Below are 14,125 nucleotides of genomic sequence, written 5' to 3'. Positions count from 1 at the left end.
AAGAATGTATAGTTTTCAAAACCAATATTTAAACGGCAACATTCCATAAGACGTGCATCTGAGGCAGGTCCCATTAAAGCAGTGGTTCTTAACCTTCACTGCAGCTTTCGTGACTGCAGGAATTACTCTTTGGTTCTTTCGGTAAAGTCACGTATAAAGATAAAATAATAAATTATATACTAGCATACGACGTTTCGATTGCAACACAAGCAATCATCATCAGGTATAAATGAGATCAGACTCTCTGTTGTATTACATTACATGTCTAAGTAGACTAGATTTGTGTTTCTATTTCATTTATACCTGATGATGATGATTGCTTGTGTTGCAATCGAAACGTCGTATGCTAGTATTTAATTCATTATTTTATCTTTATACGTGACTTTACCGAAAGAACCAAAGAGTAACTTTACTGCAGCCTTGCACCCCTTCGGATGCCAATGGTGACAAAATGTATAACGTTAATGAATACATAGGTTTGGTGGAACAAAGTCGTTGTACTTAGTGCCCGTGCTTAATTTGTCTTTCGATTATTTACCTTCGAAAAAAATCTGTCCGTGTCTCACACCCCCCAGAAAGGGCATCTCGCACCCCCAGAGGGTGCGTGCATCCGAGGTTAAGAAGAACCACTGCGTTAAAATGATGTACTGTGGATTTCCACTTTTGAAATTACTTTCACGAGTCACCTCCTTTTGCACACCAGAAGCTTAACATCATTTTATATTTTGTATTTGGATATACAGGCCGTGAATAGAACAAAAAAAATATTTAGCCCACATCTTTTGGCTGCATTTTATGTAAAGGCAAAATGAACCGAATGGAGAGACACTGAGAAAAAGCCACTTTCATTAAAAGTGTATAAATCACGAAAGAGAAGGACGAGGTAATGCACTTGGAGTAAAAATGGACTCGTTGAGCAATGAAATCAGGAATGTTTTTTTGTTGTGCAGTTCCAAAAAATTGTTTCAATCTCCTGCTATCTGTGTGCATCTACTTGATGAGTACATGGCTGAAAGGGACATTAAAAACATCCAAGCCGAACTAAACTCCACTTCATGACGACGGGATCTTTACCGGCTACCTCCAGCATCAAAAAGACACCGACCCATCTCTGTTTGTTACAAAACAAAAAAAAATCACTGCTTATGTTCCATGAACAAACGCGAACTTAAAAAAATGGTCAACGTCACATGATGCGTGACCGTTCTAAATCGAAACTGGACAACAGCATCGGCATTAAAGGTGCACCAAGTGATACTATTTAATATTGCCTCAATAATAATGTGTTTTCCTCATTTGTATCGAACTACTTATCAATAATTTACCGGCTGCTGCAACTCTTCTGCGGATAATGTTCGTTTAAGTCTGTTACACCCCTTGCAATTACTTTATCAAGTCAAGCCACATTGATCAAGCACACTAGCATGTTATTGTCTGTTCCGTAAACAAACGATAAAAGCAAAACGTGTCAGCATTGCTAACCAGTTGCATAAACACGAGCAACAAAAACTATTCGGCATTCTGCATCTAGCATATCTGATGACCTAAAATGAGCCTATTAATCTCGAGTTTAACAATACGTTTTGAAAGGGTAATTTGATGACACTGGGCACACCTTAATGATTCCGATTTAATGAAAGCCATAAAAATCGATGTGAATAATAAAAACGTAAACCAGAAATCCATGTCCGTCGACGACGCGGATTTCTTTTAATGGTTCCATAAACAAATCAATAATATGTTTCAAACTGCCGCGTGTTGATGCTTTGCATTATGGACATGTAAATGAGAACTAATAAATACGTGAATAATGAACGCCTGTAGTTATACAGTTTCTGAAGAGATACTTCTACAATATAAATCGTTCCACAACCGAATGTACTTTTACAAAGCAAACTAAACTTCACATCGTGTTTATACTTTTGCACAAACATTCATTGCACTTGTTAAGTTGGTGGCTTTTTTTTTTTCATTTGTCTGCTGCTCTGTGGGAGGCATTCACAAACACTTAATTTATTTCCTAAATGCGAAAACATGAAACGAGTGTTACCGTTTTCATCTCCCTCCAGGAAATGGGTTTGGCGTGGGGCCCCTTTTGAAGGATGCTACAAGAGGCCTCGGCTTAAAATCAGTTTGTAATATGAGATAAGAGTAAAAAAAAAAGTTGTTTTTTAATGAATACAGAGCCACGTCGATTGACAAATGCACTGAAATAAATTTTAAAAAGAATATGTCGATGCTTTAAATTGAAAACAACAGTGCACATTGAAAACATTTAAAATGTTTTATACAGGCCACAGTGCCTTAACAATTGCAATAATCCTGCATTCAGGACCGAGTCTCCCCCGTTCGCAGTTCCATGTGCACCACATGCATCGTATACCTGCTAACGAACGCTCAATCAGCCGCTCTTCATATAGATTTTACGTGATCAAGTAATATTCGTACAATAAGATGCCTAAGAAGACGGAACAATTAAATGGGGGGAAAAAAAGGTCTGGAATTAAGTAAACAGGTAAAGTCAATCAACACATTGTTTAGGTACCCTCAGACAGTGCTGAAACATAAACAATAGTTCACTCATGCTAACAACATGATCATTACCGTATTGATGTTTAAGGCTTTGACATTACTGTATGATGCACTGGATTTTCTTTGTCTAACACCGTATTAGAAAATGCCATTATGTTAAACTATAGATATCAAAGCATTTCTGGCATTTATGGATTAACTGAATTGAGTTCAAAGTCATTTCTCTCTGTTTCTTTGAGAATGACCCTCAGGTCTTAGTATTTTACTTTCAGTACTTGAGCATGCGCATGGGAACCTCCTCAACTTGCTTTGAACGTCACCGGCGAGTAGTTGACCGATTCCTGCAAATTGCGAAAACGTCACCCTGCGATCACCTCTCTCTGACCCTCCTTCATCGCCTCTTCTCATTTTCTGCATCCCTTTCGATCTTCATTTACTTTTAGTTTTCTTCTCTTTGCCCCCCCCCCCCTCCTTTCTCCCCTCTTTGCCACTACATAGATTTAGATAGATGTGTATTTATTTCAGCAGGAAAGAGCCCCGGTAAGCGGTTGGGCTCTGCTTCATGGGCATCCTGCTGAGCCGCGGATGTTACACGGTACAGATCTTAGTCACTTAGAGCCGCTCAATGTCACGGTATTTCTTACGCAGGATGGACACCTGGTCCTTGAAGAGCACAGGGTCTAAGCGCATCTGCGAGCGGATGAGTGGCATGTGCACGAACCACGCGGCAAAGGTGTTCATGCAGGTCTGCCGCTGTGCAAAGTGGTCGGGGTCTGCCCAGCGAGACGTCTTTGAGCCCTGCGAGTGACATGGGGGAGAGGGTGGTGGTGGTCAGGAAATGCACACAGCACGAGGATTGCTAAGTCTCACCCTCAATGCGCGCACTCGAAGTAACGGTGCGTGTTTCGCGCCAGAACATCTTGAATCCTGTTGGGCGATTGCAATGTTATTTGAGTATATTTATACGTAACAAGAATAAATAAGTCACAAGGGGTTCATATTCTTGGGTTTTTCGGTAAAGTCACGTAGGTAAAAAATAAAAATTAATAAAAGTTAAATAAAAAATAAAAATGTAATAAAAATCACGACGTTTCGGAGGCAACACAAGCTTCCGTCTTCAGGTGGAACAGTCACAGCACGATAGCTGTCACAAGGGGGTTGCTGAGCACAAGCACGCAGGGCCAAAACGCCAAGTTGACCAGCAACAATCTCGTGAAGGTGGAATTCGTGAGTTAATACGGGTTTTTTTTTTAGAGCACGGTTGTAATTAATTGGGGCGAGAGACAATGACAGGGAAATGATATAAAAAAACTTAAGTATTCTTCACAGATATCGAAGCACAGACATATAATTTGTAACACATTACACTTTCGATGGCATTGATATAGGGAGGGTGATGTTAATACTCTGCTCTGAACCAGGAATGAGCTTTGCCTGCTTTTTATTGGTTTTAGCATCATTCTCTTAAGGCAAGTGAGTAGCAAGGTTCACCGATGATCTGGATCGTCCACTTTTAGGTGTTTAGCACAAGACTGTAGGCTGACTCCTGCCCTAGAAGTAAAACCAATTAAAAGTTGTGCCGTACATTCTAGTGGGCCAATTTTTGGATTTTCCAGTTAATAAGCATAGCCTCGACTATATTTTTGATTAGTTTCAGCTTCCTCACAATGATCAGTCAATCAGTCATTCGTCACCCAAATGATCAGTAGTAATTTCAATGTTTAGAAAGTAGGGGGCTTTAAATTCACACATGTAGTAATCCCTTTATATTCAGGTAGAGCTCAATGGGACCAAAAGTGTATTTTTCACGGTAGACCGGAAATTAAAGAACATCACGACAAATTCGGCATAAATCAACATCTATTGCGTCACATCAAAAGCTAAAAGGCGCAGCCGTGCAATTCGCTGTCTCTTGCTCTCGTAGAGCGAATATTTGGCCTACTCTTTTGCATTGGCCAGATGTCTTGGAAGAGGTGGCAATGCCCATACAGCACGTGACCTTCCGATCGACTAACCCAGTGTGCCCACTTGCACCGCGATGCCGAAAGGTCAAACCCACGACCTCTCTCCGGATTGCAAGTCGAGTGAGACGACCATTCCACCACGCCAGCGTCCCCGTGAGCGCAGCAGTTTCCATTGTTATTGGTTCAAAGCTGCCCGGTTATGTAAGTGGCATATTGCAAGTGTGCGCATATGGAATTTTAATACTTTCAACATTTTAAACATTGCCTCAGGACATGTGTTCGTCTCGATCGGGGGTGGGGGGGGGGGGTCGGCAACCAAAATAACATTTTTGTTCGAATTAGGTATTTAAAAAAAAAACACTCAATATTTCAAGAGCCACAATGCGATGTGAATACGAGATGGTGGGTCCTTAAAATAAGAACGCAAGAAGCGGTCCTTGAAGAACTGCATTTCCGCTCCGGAGCTGCAGGTTGCCGAATCCTGGGCTAGATGGATCGTACAAAGTCCCTGTTGGCTAAGACAATGGCGAGGCTGGGTTGGTTTTGTTTTGTTTTGTTAAATAGGTGGGCAGCTGGGCAGGGAGAAGTCTTTGAGAGTTTCTGTCACAACTCAGCCCTCAGGGCAGATCCTTCAGCCAGCTAATGAGTGAAAACAAAGTGGACGCAATTAATGCCCTGTGAATCTTGGCAAACCGTTCGTTTTTAGACACGTGAGTAATGTTGTTATGGCATCATGTCTAATGCGTGTAGCTTGTCATGAATGATGCAGTGACTGATGTAGGTTTTCATCATGTTGTATAAAGGCTAGAGAGAATAGATTTGTGACATATATGTGTAAGGAGAAACATCTGAAAACCCACATTTTCAATTTTAGCTTTCCAAATGTGGGAGAATTGTATTTAACTTTGTGTTACTAAATATATAGGTCTACGAAGAAATTTGATTTTGGATTTTTGGAATTTGACCGAATTAAAATATGAGTTAAAGGTGCAGCCCTGCAATTGCTTGTTCAATCTACCGGTGGTGTAAGTGCCCCCGCTATAGAGGCCAAGAGAGCTCCTCTGAGAGGGAGTTTGGCCTACCCATCCCCACTGGACATATGATAATAGAAATAAATTGAAATAAATGGAAATACCCACACTTTATCCCACCACATTCGATATAATTGACCACCTGTGGTATACCCATTAATACTGCTGGATGGAGGGAATGGGAGAATTCAAGACATATGCCCAATTTAGTTTTACTTAACCCCAGTTGGAGATCAAACAGGCAACCTATAGATTGCAAGTCCGTTTTGCTAACCATTTCAACCCTACAGCCTCCTGAATCGAAATATGACAACATTTTCTATGGCTCAAAGGTCCTGGTACGTTGTGGAAGAGTGTGATTCTGCAGCCAATATAAAGTAGTTGAAGTAGTTGATGGGACAACACCAAACATACTATTCACAACAGCAATGAATGCAGATGGCAGTGTTGTATATTTTTCAAATATTAATTCTAATTATAGCAATGATTCCCCGTAGTTATTTGAAGGTAATGATGTAATTATTCCCTTTAAAACGAATTTGTAAATATATTATAAAGATACATGAAACGGAAATGTGTATGTTGATGTGTATAGAAATGTTCTGCAAACAATAACAGGTTAACACAATGAATTCTAGGCAATATCGAACACAACACATGTTATTCAAGTAAATTATAACCTAGGCAAAGAAATGTGAAGTCAATTATACCCCCTTTGCGATCGTTTTTGACATAACTTTACCCCACTTAGACATTTCAATTCCGTTTCGCCAACAACTAAAAGCGATTCTGAGAAACAAAAACAACTTGAGGAAAAGCACATTATCTTGTGTGCATTCAAAAGTACTTTTGTTTGACATGTTAATCATCATCTTTAATGTGTGAAAAGAAAGACAACATTAATTCAAAATAAGATTAAAACCTCACAGTTGTGCTCCATAGGAACACACATTCAATTACACCACCAACGGAGTAGACAAAAAGCTCCCCTGCATGCCCTCCGCATTCCTAGTGGAGTCCTCGGAACGTTCCTCTTTGCCGATTCTTCTTTGTATGTATGTATGAATGTTACTGGTAGGAACCTCCTGGTTGCACCAGCCCACAGGGGATTATTGTGTCCGTCCGTCCGTCGTGCAGGGAGGGGCTGGGTGGGGAGAGGAGGGTGGGGAGGGGCTGGGTGTAGAGGGTGGGGAGGGTGGGGCTGGGTGGGGGGTGGGAGGGGTGGGGCTGGGTGGGGAGGGGAGGGGCTGGTCACCCTGTGGTGCCCTTATAAAACTCAACGTTTAACCTACTCACGCCGGCTTGTGCCCGCCCTCACAGTCGGGCATATTTGCGGAATACACTACGCCGCCGTTGACCCTGGCCATTGACCGAGCAACCCAACGTTCCTACCAGCTCCCTCCGCAGGAATGTGTTAAACTTCTTTCGCACTGCTTCTGTAAGATATTGCACTGCTTCGGCAGAAAACAAATACTCGACGACCGCTTGTGTTGCAATCGAAACGTCGTGATATTTGTATTCACCTTCTTTTCATTATTTTATTGTTATCTTTTTTCTATCTACGTGACTTTACCGAAAGAACCGTAGAATATGAAATACTCCTCAGTTCTGCATGCACAGATAGGGACAAGCTGCAGACAAACTGAATGAGCAGTCATCTGAACTTGTGACTCGCAAACTTTTCACACTACATTTTCAATCATGCCTACAGCTCAGGATGCGCCTAATCTTGTCAAATCTCACAAGCTTAGCAGGGTGGAGCCTGGGTAATGCTTGGATGGCCACAAGTGTTATGGCGGAGTCCAGTAAACCCCATTATTGTTTTGTAGTATGTATGTGTGTGTGTTCACCTTCTTTAACACTGTGCATAGCCAACCGTGCTAATCGTAGGTGCGGAGGAAGGATAACAAACTAACCACAAAAAGCAGTTCTACAGAAACGAGTTTTCAATCTAGATTTAAAAGTGCATGGCTCCAGTGGCTTCCTAATATCGGAAGGAAGAGCGTTCCAGACGGCCGCAGAAGCACATCTGAAAGCGCGCGATGCAGATGCAGTGACCGTGTTTGTTCGATGGCTCGCCAAAATCCGCTACGAAGATGACCGGAGTTTGTGTGATGGTTTACGTCCCTGGACGAGATCAGCTTGGCATCGTGGTGCATTGTTGAAATAACTTTGTGTGCAATGAGTGCGACCTTAACACATTCCTGTGGAGGGAGCTGGTAGGAACGTTGGGTTGCTCGGTCAATGGCCAGGGTCAACGGCGGCGTGGTGTATTCCGCAAATATGGCCGACTGTGAGGGCGGGCACAAGCCGGCGTGAGTAGGTTAAACGTTGAGTTTTATAAGGGCACCACGGGGTGACCAGCCGCTCCCCACCCAGCCCCACCCTCTCCACCCAGCCCCTCCCCACCCTCCCCACCCAGCCCCTCCCCACCCACCCTCCCCCCACTCAGCCCCTCCCCACCCTCTCTCCCCCCACTCAGCCCCTCCCCACCCTCTCCTCTCCACCCAGCCTCAATCCTCCCATTTTTGGATGCACGACGGACGGACGGACGACACAATAATCCCCTGTGGGCTGGTGGAACCAGGTTGTTCCTATCAGTATAATTCCTTCTGCCCTTTTCGCACTTTGTGCGCGTGTGCACGTTGAACTTCTCTCGTACCGTACGCAGCCAACCGTGCTCATCGGATGTGTGCGGGGGGGGGGGGGCAACAAACTAACCACCAACTCACCTGCTGCTGCATCATTGTCTCTTTGTACTGCTTCTTCTGAGTGACCTTGATGGGTGGAAGCTTAGTCACAGCCGACACCAGAAAGTTCATGAGGATGTCTTCGCAGTTTGCCATTTGGTCCACCATTGCCTTCAAGCTCTCGGGAAGGTGATATGTGTACAGATAATGATAGTACCTGAAACAAATAATAATAAATGTGTTACACCCTGCTAAGATGTTCAGCACTTGCGGGGGGGGGGGGGGGGGGGGGGGGGAATGGCTAGGAATTTGACCAAGGTCACGATAGTCAATGGAATAGTGAATTTGGATGTCTGTGAAATCTTGAACATGACTGTAGAAACACATTCGTTTACAAGTTTCCTTCTTTAACTTTTACAAAATAACATTGGATCGTTGTCCACCCTTTCGGTGGCTGTGTGGGGGGGGGGAGGGAGTGCAGTCTAAAAGGGGCAAAAGATTTGTCTTTATGCCTTGCCGAAACCTAGGTGCCCAATGTATCGTTTCTCTTTAGATTTGAATGGATTAAATATGTAAACAAGCTTATTATTTTTAAAAAAATACTTACATTTACCTTTGCCCCTTGGTTTGAGAACAAACCACCAAACGACACCAGCTGGGCATCTCAGCAGTAGACTTACTTGTGGCTAAACTGAACAAAATAATTTCATTTCGTCTGGATCTTTCTTCATTTGGCCTCAAGACTATTGCTTAAGGGATTACGTGACCGGATAAGCTTTTAATCGCACGGTGTTTTCCATGTGTCTGTTATGTAATGCCCTCGCCAGCAACAACAATCTATATATTCCGTTCAGTTGTTGGCAACCGGGCTGAAACGGTCATTCCGCTCCATGTGATAATTTTTCAATTCGTTGAGACTGAAAATATAACGTGTTCTATTGTGCCTCGTACATTCCCTTTAGCCCAGGCATTGGAACCAACGTTGTCAGAGATGCTGGCTCACTCGTTTTAGCTTAACACGTCTGCTGCACTATGAACGCTACACCTCAGTTCAACACATAGCAGGAGACTTTCAGTGACCAATATAATCCATAAGAGGTTTTTGGGTGAGATTGCGTGAATATAAATGTGTCGTTAAATCCGCTGCCACCACCCGACACAGCCAATTGATTAGGTTTGTCAGGTAAACAAAACGTGCCAATTCGTTACTAGTTCAGCACACCGGTGTGTCGGAGAGTAAAACCACAACAGTTAGAGCAGAGGGTAGTGCTTATAGTTATGCAAAAAAAAAAGTCTCACAGACAAAATTTAGAAAACAATACTAATGGCATTGTAAAAATGGAATTCATTCTTGAACTGTGACTCATAATCGTTGCAATTCATAGAATTTATGTAGGGGTGGGTGATTAGTCAAATGCCTCCTACGTAGAACTTAAAAGTCCTGTAACAGTTATCTGCAAGGCTTTCAGACGTGGCTTGGAAAGTCAGAAGGGATTAAGCATTGGAAAAGTGTGCAAAGAAGCACAGAGAAATGCGTCCTTGAAACCACGCCGAGAGACAGGAGGAGGAGGACATGGATCAGTAAACAAATGCAAATCAGAGGCATCGTGTTGACCGTTCAGGAAAGCAAATAGCCTCGGGGTAGGACACATCACAAGGTAAGTAAGTGAAGAAATGGCAGCCAAAGGAGAGAACGCGCCATGGGAAAACGACCACCGCAGAGATGGGGGTGACGAGATCGGTTCGATTGCGATAGTGAGATGGAGTGGCATGGCATTGCCCGAAAACGACGGCAACGTGGACACATTTATTCAGCAGCGGATAGGCAATGGCTGCTGCTGCTGCTGATGAGGGAAGGTGACGGTGAAATTGTTATAATTGTTTTTTTACCCTTCTATCTGGCAACAAAACTGACCTTTTTTACAAGAAGTCATGTTTACATAGACCACAATACCTGCAGTCATAATGCAAACAAAAAACATAACTCTGATAATGTATGCACTGTCCTTGAAGTTGATTGGTCCACACCCGAGACAGCTTTCCTTAGAGCCTAGTCTCACATGGGTTGGACCAGATGACGCCAAAAGGCACACAACCAGATAGAAGGGTAAAAAACAATTATCATATTTTTTACTGGCAAATGAGGTTCCAATGGTGTAAATTCTTACCCCGAGCTCTCATACTCTGATGGTGCATTGTCTTTGAGTTGTGTGCCTTTTGGCGTCATCTGGTCCAACCCATGTGAGACTAGGCTCTAAGGAAAGCTGTCTCGGGTGTGGACCAATCAACTTCAAGGACAGTGCACATTATCAGAGTTGTGTTTTTTGCTTGCATTATGACTGCAGGTATTGCGGTCTATGCAAACATGACTCCTTGTAAAAAAAGGTGTCAGTTTTGTTGCCAGATAGAAGGGTAAAAAACCAATAATCATATTTTTTTACTGGCAAATGAGGTTCCAACGGTGAGAAAGTGTTTTCACCTGTGGTAAAACGCAGCCCCGGTGAGAACCATGGAGTAATCGTTGGTCCATTTAGAAGTGTAGCTCCACCGCCCCTTGTTGCTGTCCCAGAAGTGGCTGCGAGCCGGGTAGCCAACGATCCGCTCGGGAAAGCTCTGCCACACCGTGAAGGAGAAGTCCACCTGCGCGCAGCGACGGGGGTGTAATTTCTACCCGAGGCGTCGCCAACTCCGCGCGAGGCGTCTCCGTGATTACGCACCTCTTGCACAAACACCAAACGGTTCGTTGCAGACGCAACTGACTTGTTGGAGGCCACCGTGATCAGGAAGCCGGACCGTTAACAGATGTCAGATGCGTTTCTTGACAGCCCTGCTCTTGTTGCGATTTGTGTGTGAATACAGAATCCGTTGTTTGCTGTTGCTTAAACACGTTGCAAGAATACGTATCGGTGCTTGTGCTAAGGATAAACAGCTATGAACAATATTTGTTCGCGGTGGAGGTGGCAATTTATTTTGATAGTTGCGCATTGTGCAGCTCCTGTGTCAGCGGTGTATTAAATTAGATAATTTCTATTCTTAGGTTTTTTTCGGTAAAGTCACGTAGGTAAAAAATTAAAATTATTAAAAGTAAAATAAAATAAAAATAATATTTTTTCATAGATTTGAAGCTTTCGTGACTTTACCGAAAAAAAACCTAAGAAAATGAATCCTTGCAGTCACGAAAGCTTCAAATCTAGATCATTTCTGGCGTTCGATTATTTGTATTTCAGCAAACGAGTTTAGACATTGACATTTTGTTGCCGTTGCAAAATCGCGAGCCTTATTCGACAACAACGCCCGCTTGTAATATGAATGGCAACGTGGCGAGGTGCGGTCGTACGCACGCCCCGAAATTTATATCGAGACCGCTCATTAACCCGTCCGCGTGTTTGTTGTTGTTCTCTCCCCGGATAACTGTGTGTGTGTGTGTGCGAACGGTGGACTTGCCTCATTTGTGGAGAGGACCGTGTCTTCATCGAGACCCAAAACGGCATCAGTCTGAATGACGTCCAGGGGTAGAAACCGGCTGCTCATCACCTGCCCAGCCAACGTCAGACGGCAGGGACGAAGATAAAAACATTTTGTTACCCTGACAATGCCACGGTCTGAATGACGTCAAAAGAAGCAGAATGAGACCGCTCCAATCGAGTACACGAATTAATGGGACGGTACGGAGGTAAGGAAAAACACGATGAAAAAAGTTATGTTGCTGTAATAATTGCTGTGCTCGCAGTCAAACATCTTCATAAGCACACACAATGAACAAGAATATGAATGGTTTCCCCAATAGCCAAATAAGATAACAGGTTAAGTGGAAAGTGTCTTCCGTACTCTCCATTCAAGTCTATCATGCACTGGAGATCAATTGGGCAGATTTAATCTTTCTAAACTGCGGTTGTATATTAGCTGGAGCCTCGCGGGGAGCGGGGAGGAACGCAACCTGGAACTTGCTCATGTTGTAGGTCGCTTGATATCGCAATCCTGTTTCAGTTGTTTCATGTATTAGGTATAACCCTGTGAGCCATGCTGCTCTTGACTCGGGTGCAACCGCAACAAAATAAAAACATGAACAAGAAACATCTTACAGTGACTACATGCAACAGAAAAATCCCGGGAAAAACAGCAAAGTCTGAACCACCCAGTGAAGACACGACGATGATGATGATGATAATGAGAACGAAAATGAGTGTTTATCAGACAACTGGAATGTTAGTGAAAAGCATTTGGAAGCCAAGAAAATGTGCAACCTGCAGATAAGAAATAGCGAGACAGGCCGGTTTTAATGCACTGGCCATTTTTAGTCTATTTGCATTTTATGATTACGTTCTTAATCATCTGTATAAGACGTGAGACGAAATGTATGCTTTGGAAAAACATTAACTGAATGCAGGGTTGTTTTCTTTATTATTCACGTTGTTCTTTTAACAATGCATAGAATTGTGTAAGCATCCACTTCATACGTGTAAGCGGTACTTAATATCGCCATATATATTATTCTATTTTACAAATATCTGATTCAATGGATTCGAAACGTTAAAATATACAGCATGCAAATATGAAACGGATCGCCGCATTCTGGAATAAAAAAAAAAGTGCTAAAGTGCTATTTTCGTTCGGTTAATAACGATGGCATTTTTTTGCCCCTATCACTCATCCTATTCCGACGCAACACATTCACAAGATGATATCACCTTTGCCTCAGTGAGCACAACCTGGCCCCCCGAGTGCTGTTTAGACGTTATTAGTTTCATGCCACCGGTCCTTTACGTTTACCGACTGTCACGTTCAATAACCCCAACGTCAGGGCACCCTTAACAGTGGCACCCCATTGTACCGCCGGACAAAGCAGTCCGCTCCTGTCACGAGCGTTAGATCATCATCCTTTGCCATGGTGCCCTCACCTTGTTCTCTCCCTCAATCATTATTAGAGGCACTGTGGTGTCTGGCAACTTGTTTCTTGCTGGCATGGGCTTGTCACAGTTCCACAGAATCACAATCTGAGGACAAGAAGGAATGACATTGGGGAGACATCATTTACTACGTTAGGTTAGCCAGGAAAAGCCTCATCGCTCTCTTTCGGGAGAGTCCTGTCAAGTTTATGCAATTGCGGGGGGGGACAATGTTGCAAAATGTAATTCGTGGGGCACCACAGTGGCGAGATGTTAACCACCTCGCCTGGTACACATTAGGTTGTGGCTTTGATCCAGACCCTGGCGCCTGTTTGTATTTTGCGTGTTCTCCTCGTGGTCACGTGGATTTTTCTCCAGGTCCTCCGGTTTTTCCCTCAACATTTAGCAACATGTGTTTAGGGTATTTGTGGCTGCTATACATTTCCGCGTGATAATTCACTTCGTTGAGCTGTCATTTGTGGTCAGGTGACTTCTGAAAAAAGCTGTATAGCTCAGTGGATCTTATCTGGTAAAATAAAAAAAATGTTTAGTTCGTTTGTAAAAAAAAAAGTTTGGTGTTAGTTTTTGTTGAGTAATTTTGTGTAATTTTTCAGCAATTGGATGTTTGGCCAATAGCAGTTGCACTGTGTGTGTGTGCGTGTTTTAGCGATGGGAGAAAACTGGAGAACCCAGAGGAAACCCACACAGAAAAGGGGGAGAACATATGAACTCTGAACAGATAGGTGTTCGAGTCAGGAATAGAACCCAGACCCTTCTTGCTGACAGGCACTATGCTTTAAAGTATATTTTGCATGAATATAATCAATTATAAGGACATTTTTTTATGCGCGCCTTTAAAATGTGAAGACATCACTTTTTTTTTTACAAGTGATTGCTGTTTAGCTGTCCGCGGGACTATTTTTAGTAGTAATTATCATTCCCATAACAATGTTATGATTGTTCTTATTTCATTTCCTTTCTGCACTTGGCAGACCATTACAAGTTATCCATATTTACACATT

The 14,125-nt window shown here is 43.0% G+C and overlaps 1 protein-coding gene across 1 annotated transcript in view; it reads right to left on the bottom strand.

Moving 5' to 3' along the window:
* Positions 1-1,310: 1,310 nt before the first annotated feature.
* Positions 1,311-14,125, bottom strand: part of LOC133349171 (exostosin-1-like) — a 168,926-nt gene continuing 156,111 nt past the window's right edge. Inside the window, exons 7-11 of the mRNA XM_061562439.1 lie at positions 13,116-13,211; positions 11,662-11,751; positions 10,697-10,857; positions 8,260-8,434; positions 1,311-3,330 (exon numbers count right to left, since the gene is read on the bottom strand). Coding sequence (XP_061418423.1) covers positions 3,145-3,330; positions 8,260-8,434; positions 10,697-10,857; positions 11,662-11,751; positions 13,116-13,211 — 708 coding nt within the window. The 3' untranslated portion in view covers positions 1,311-3,144. The remainder of the gene's footprint in view (positions 3,331-8,259; positions 8,435-10,696; positions 10,858-11,661; positions 11,752-13,115; positions 13,212-14,125) is intronic.

This window comes from Lethenteron reissneri, chromosome 29, assembly GCF_015708825.2.
Source record: "Lethenteron reissneri isolate LAM-NWPU_2019-01 chromosome 29, ASM1570882v1, whole genome shotgun sequence".
NCBI lineage: Eukaryota > Metazoa > Chordata > Hyperoartia > Petromyzontiformes > Petromyzontidae > Lethenteron > Lethenteron reissneri.
The sequence above is the reverse complement of the archived record's forward strand: the minus strand, read 5'-3'. Positions and strand labels throughout refer to the sequence as shown.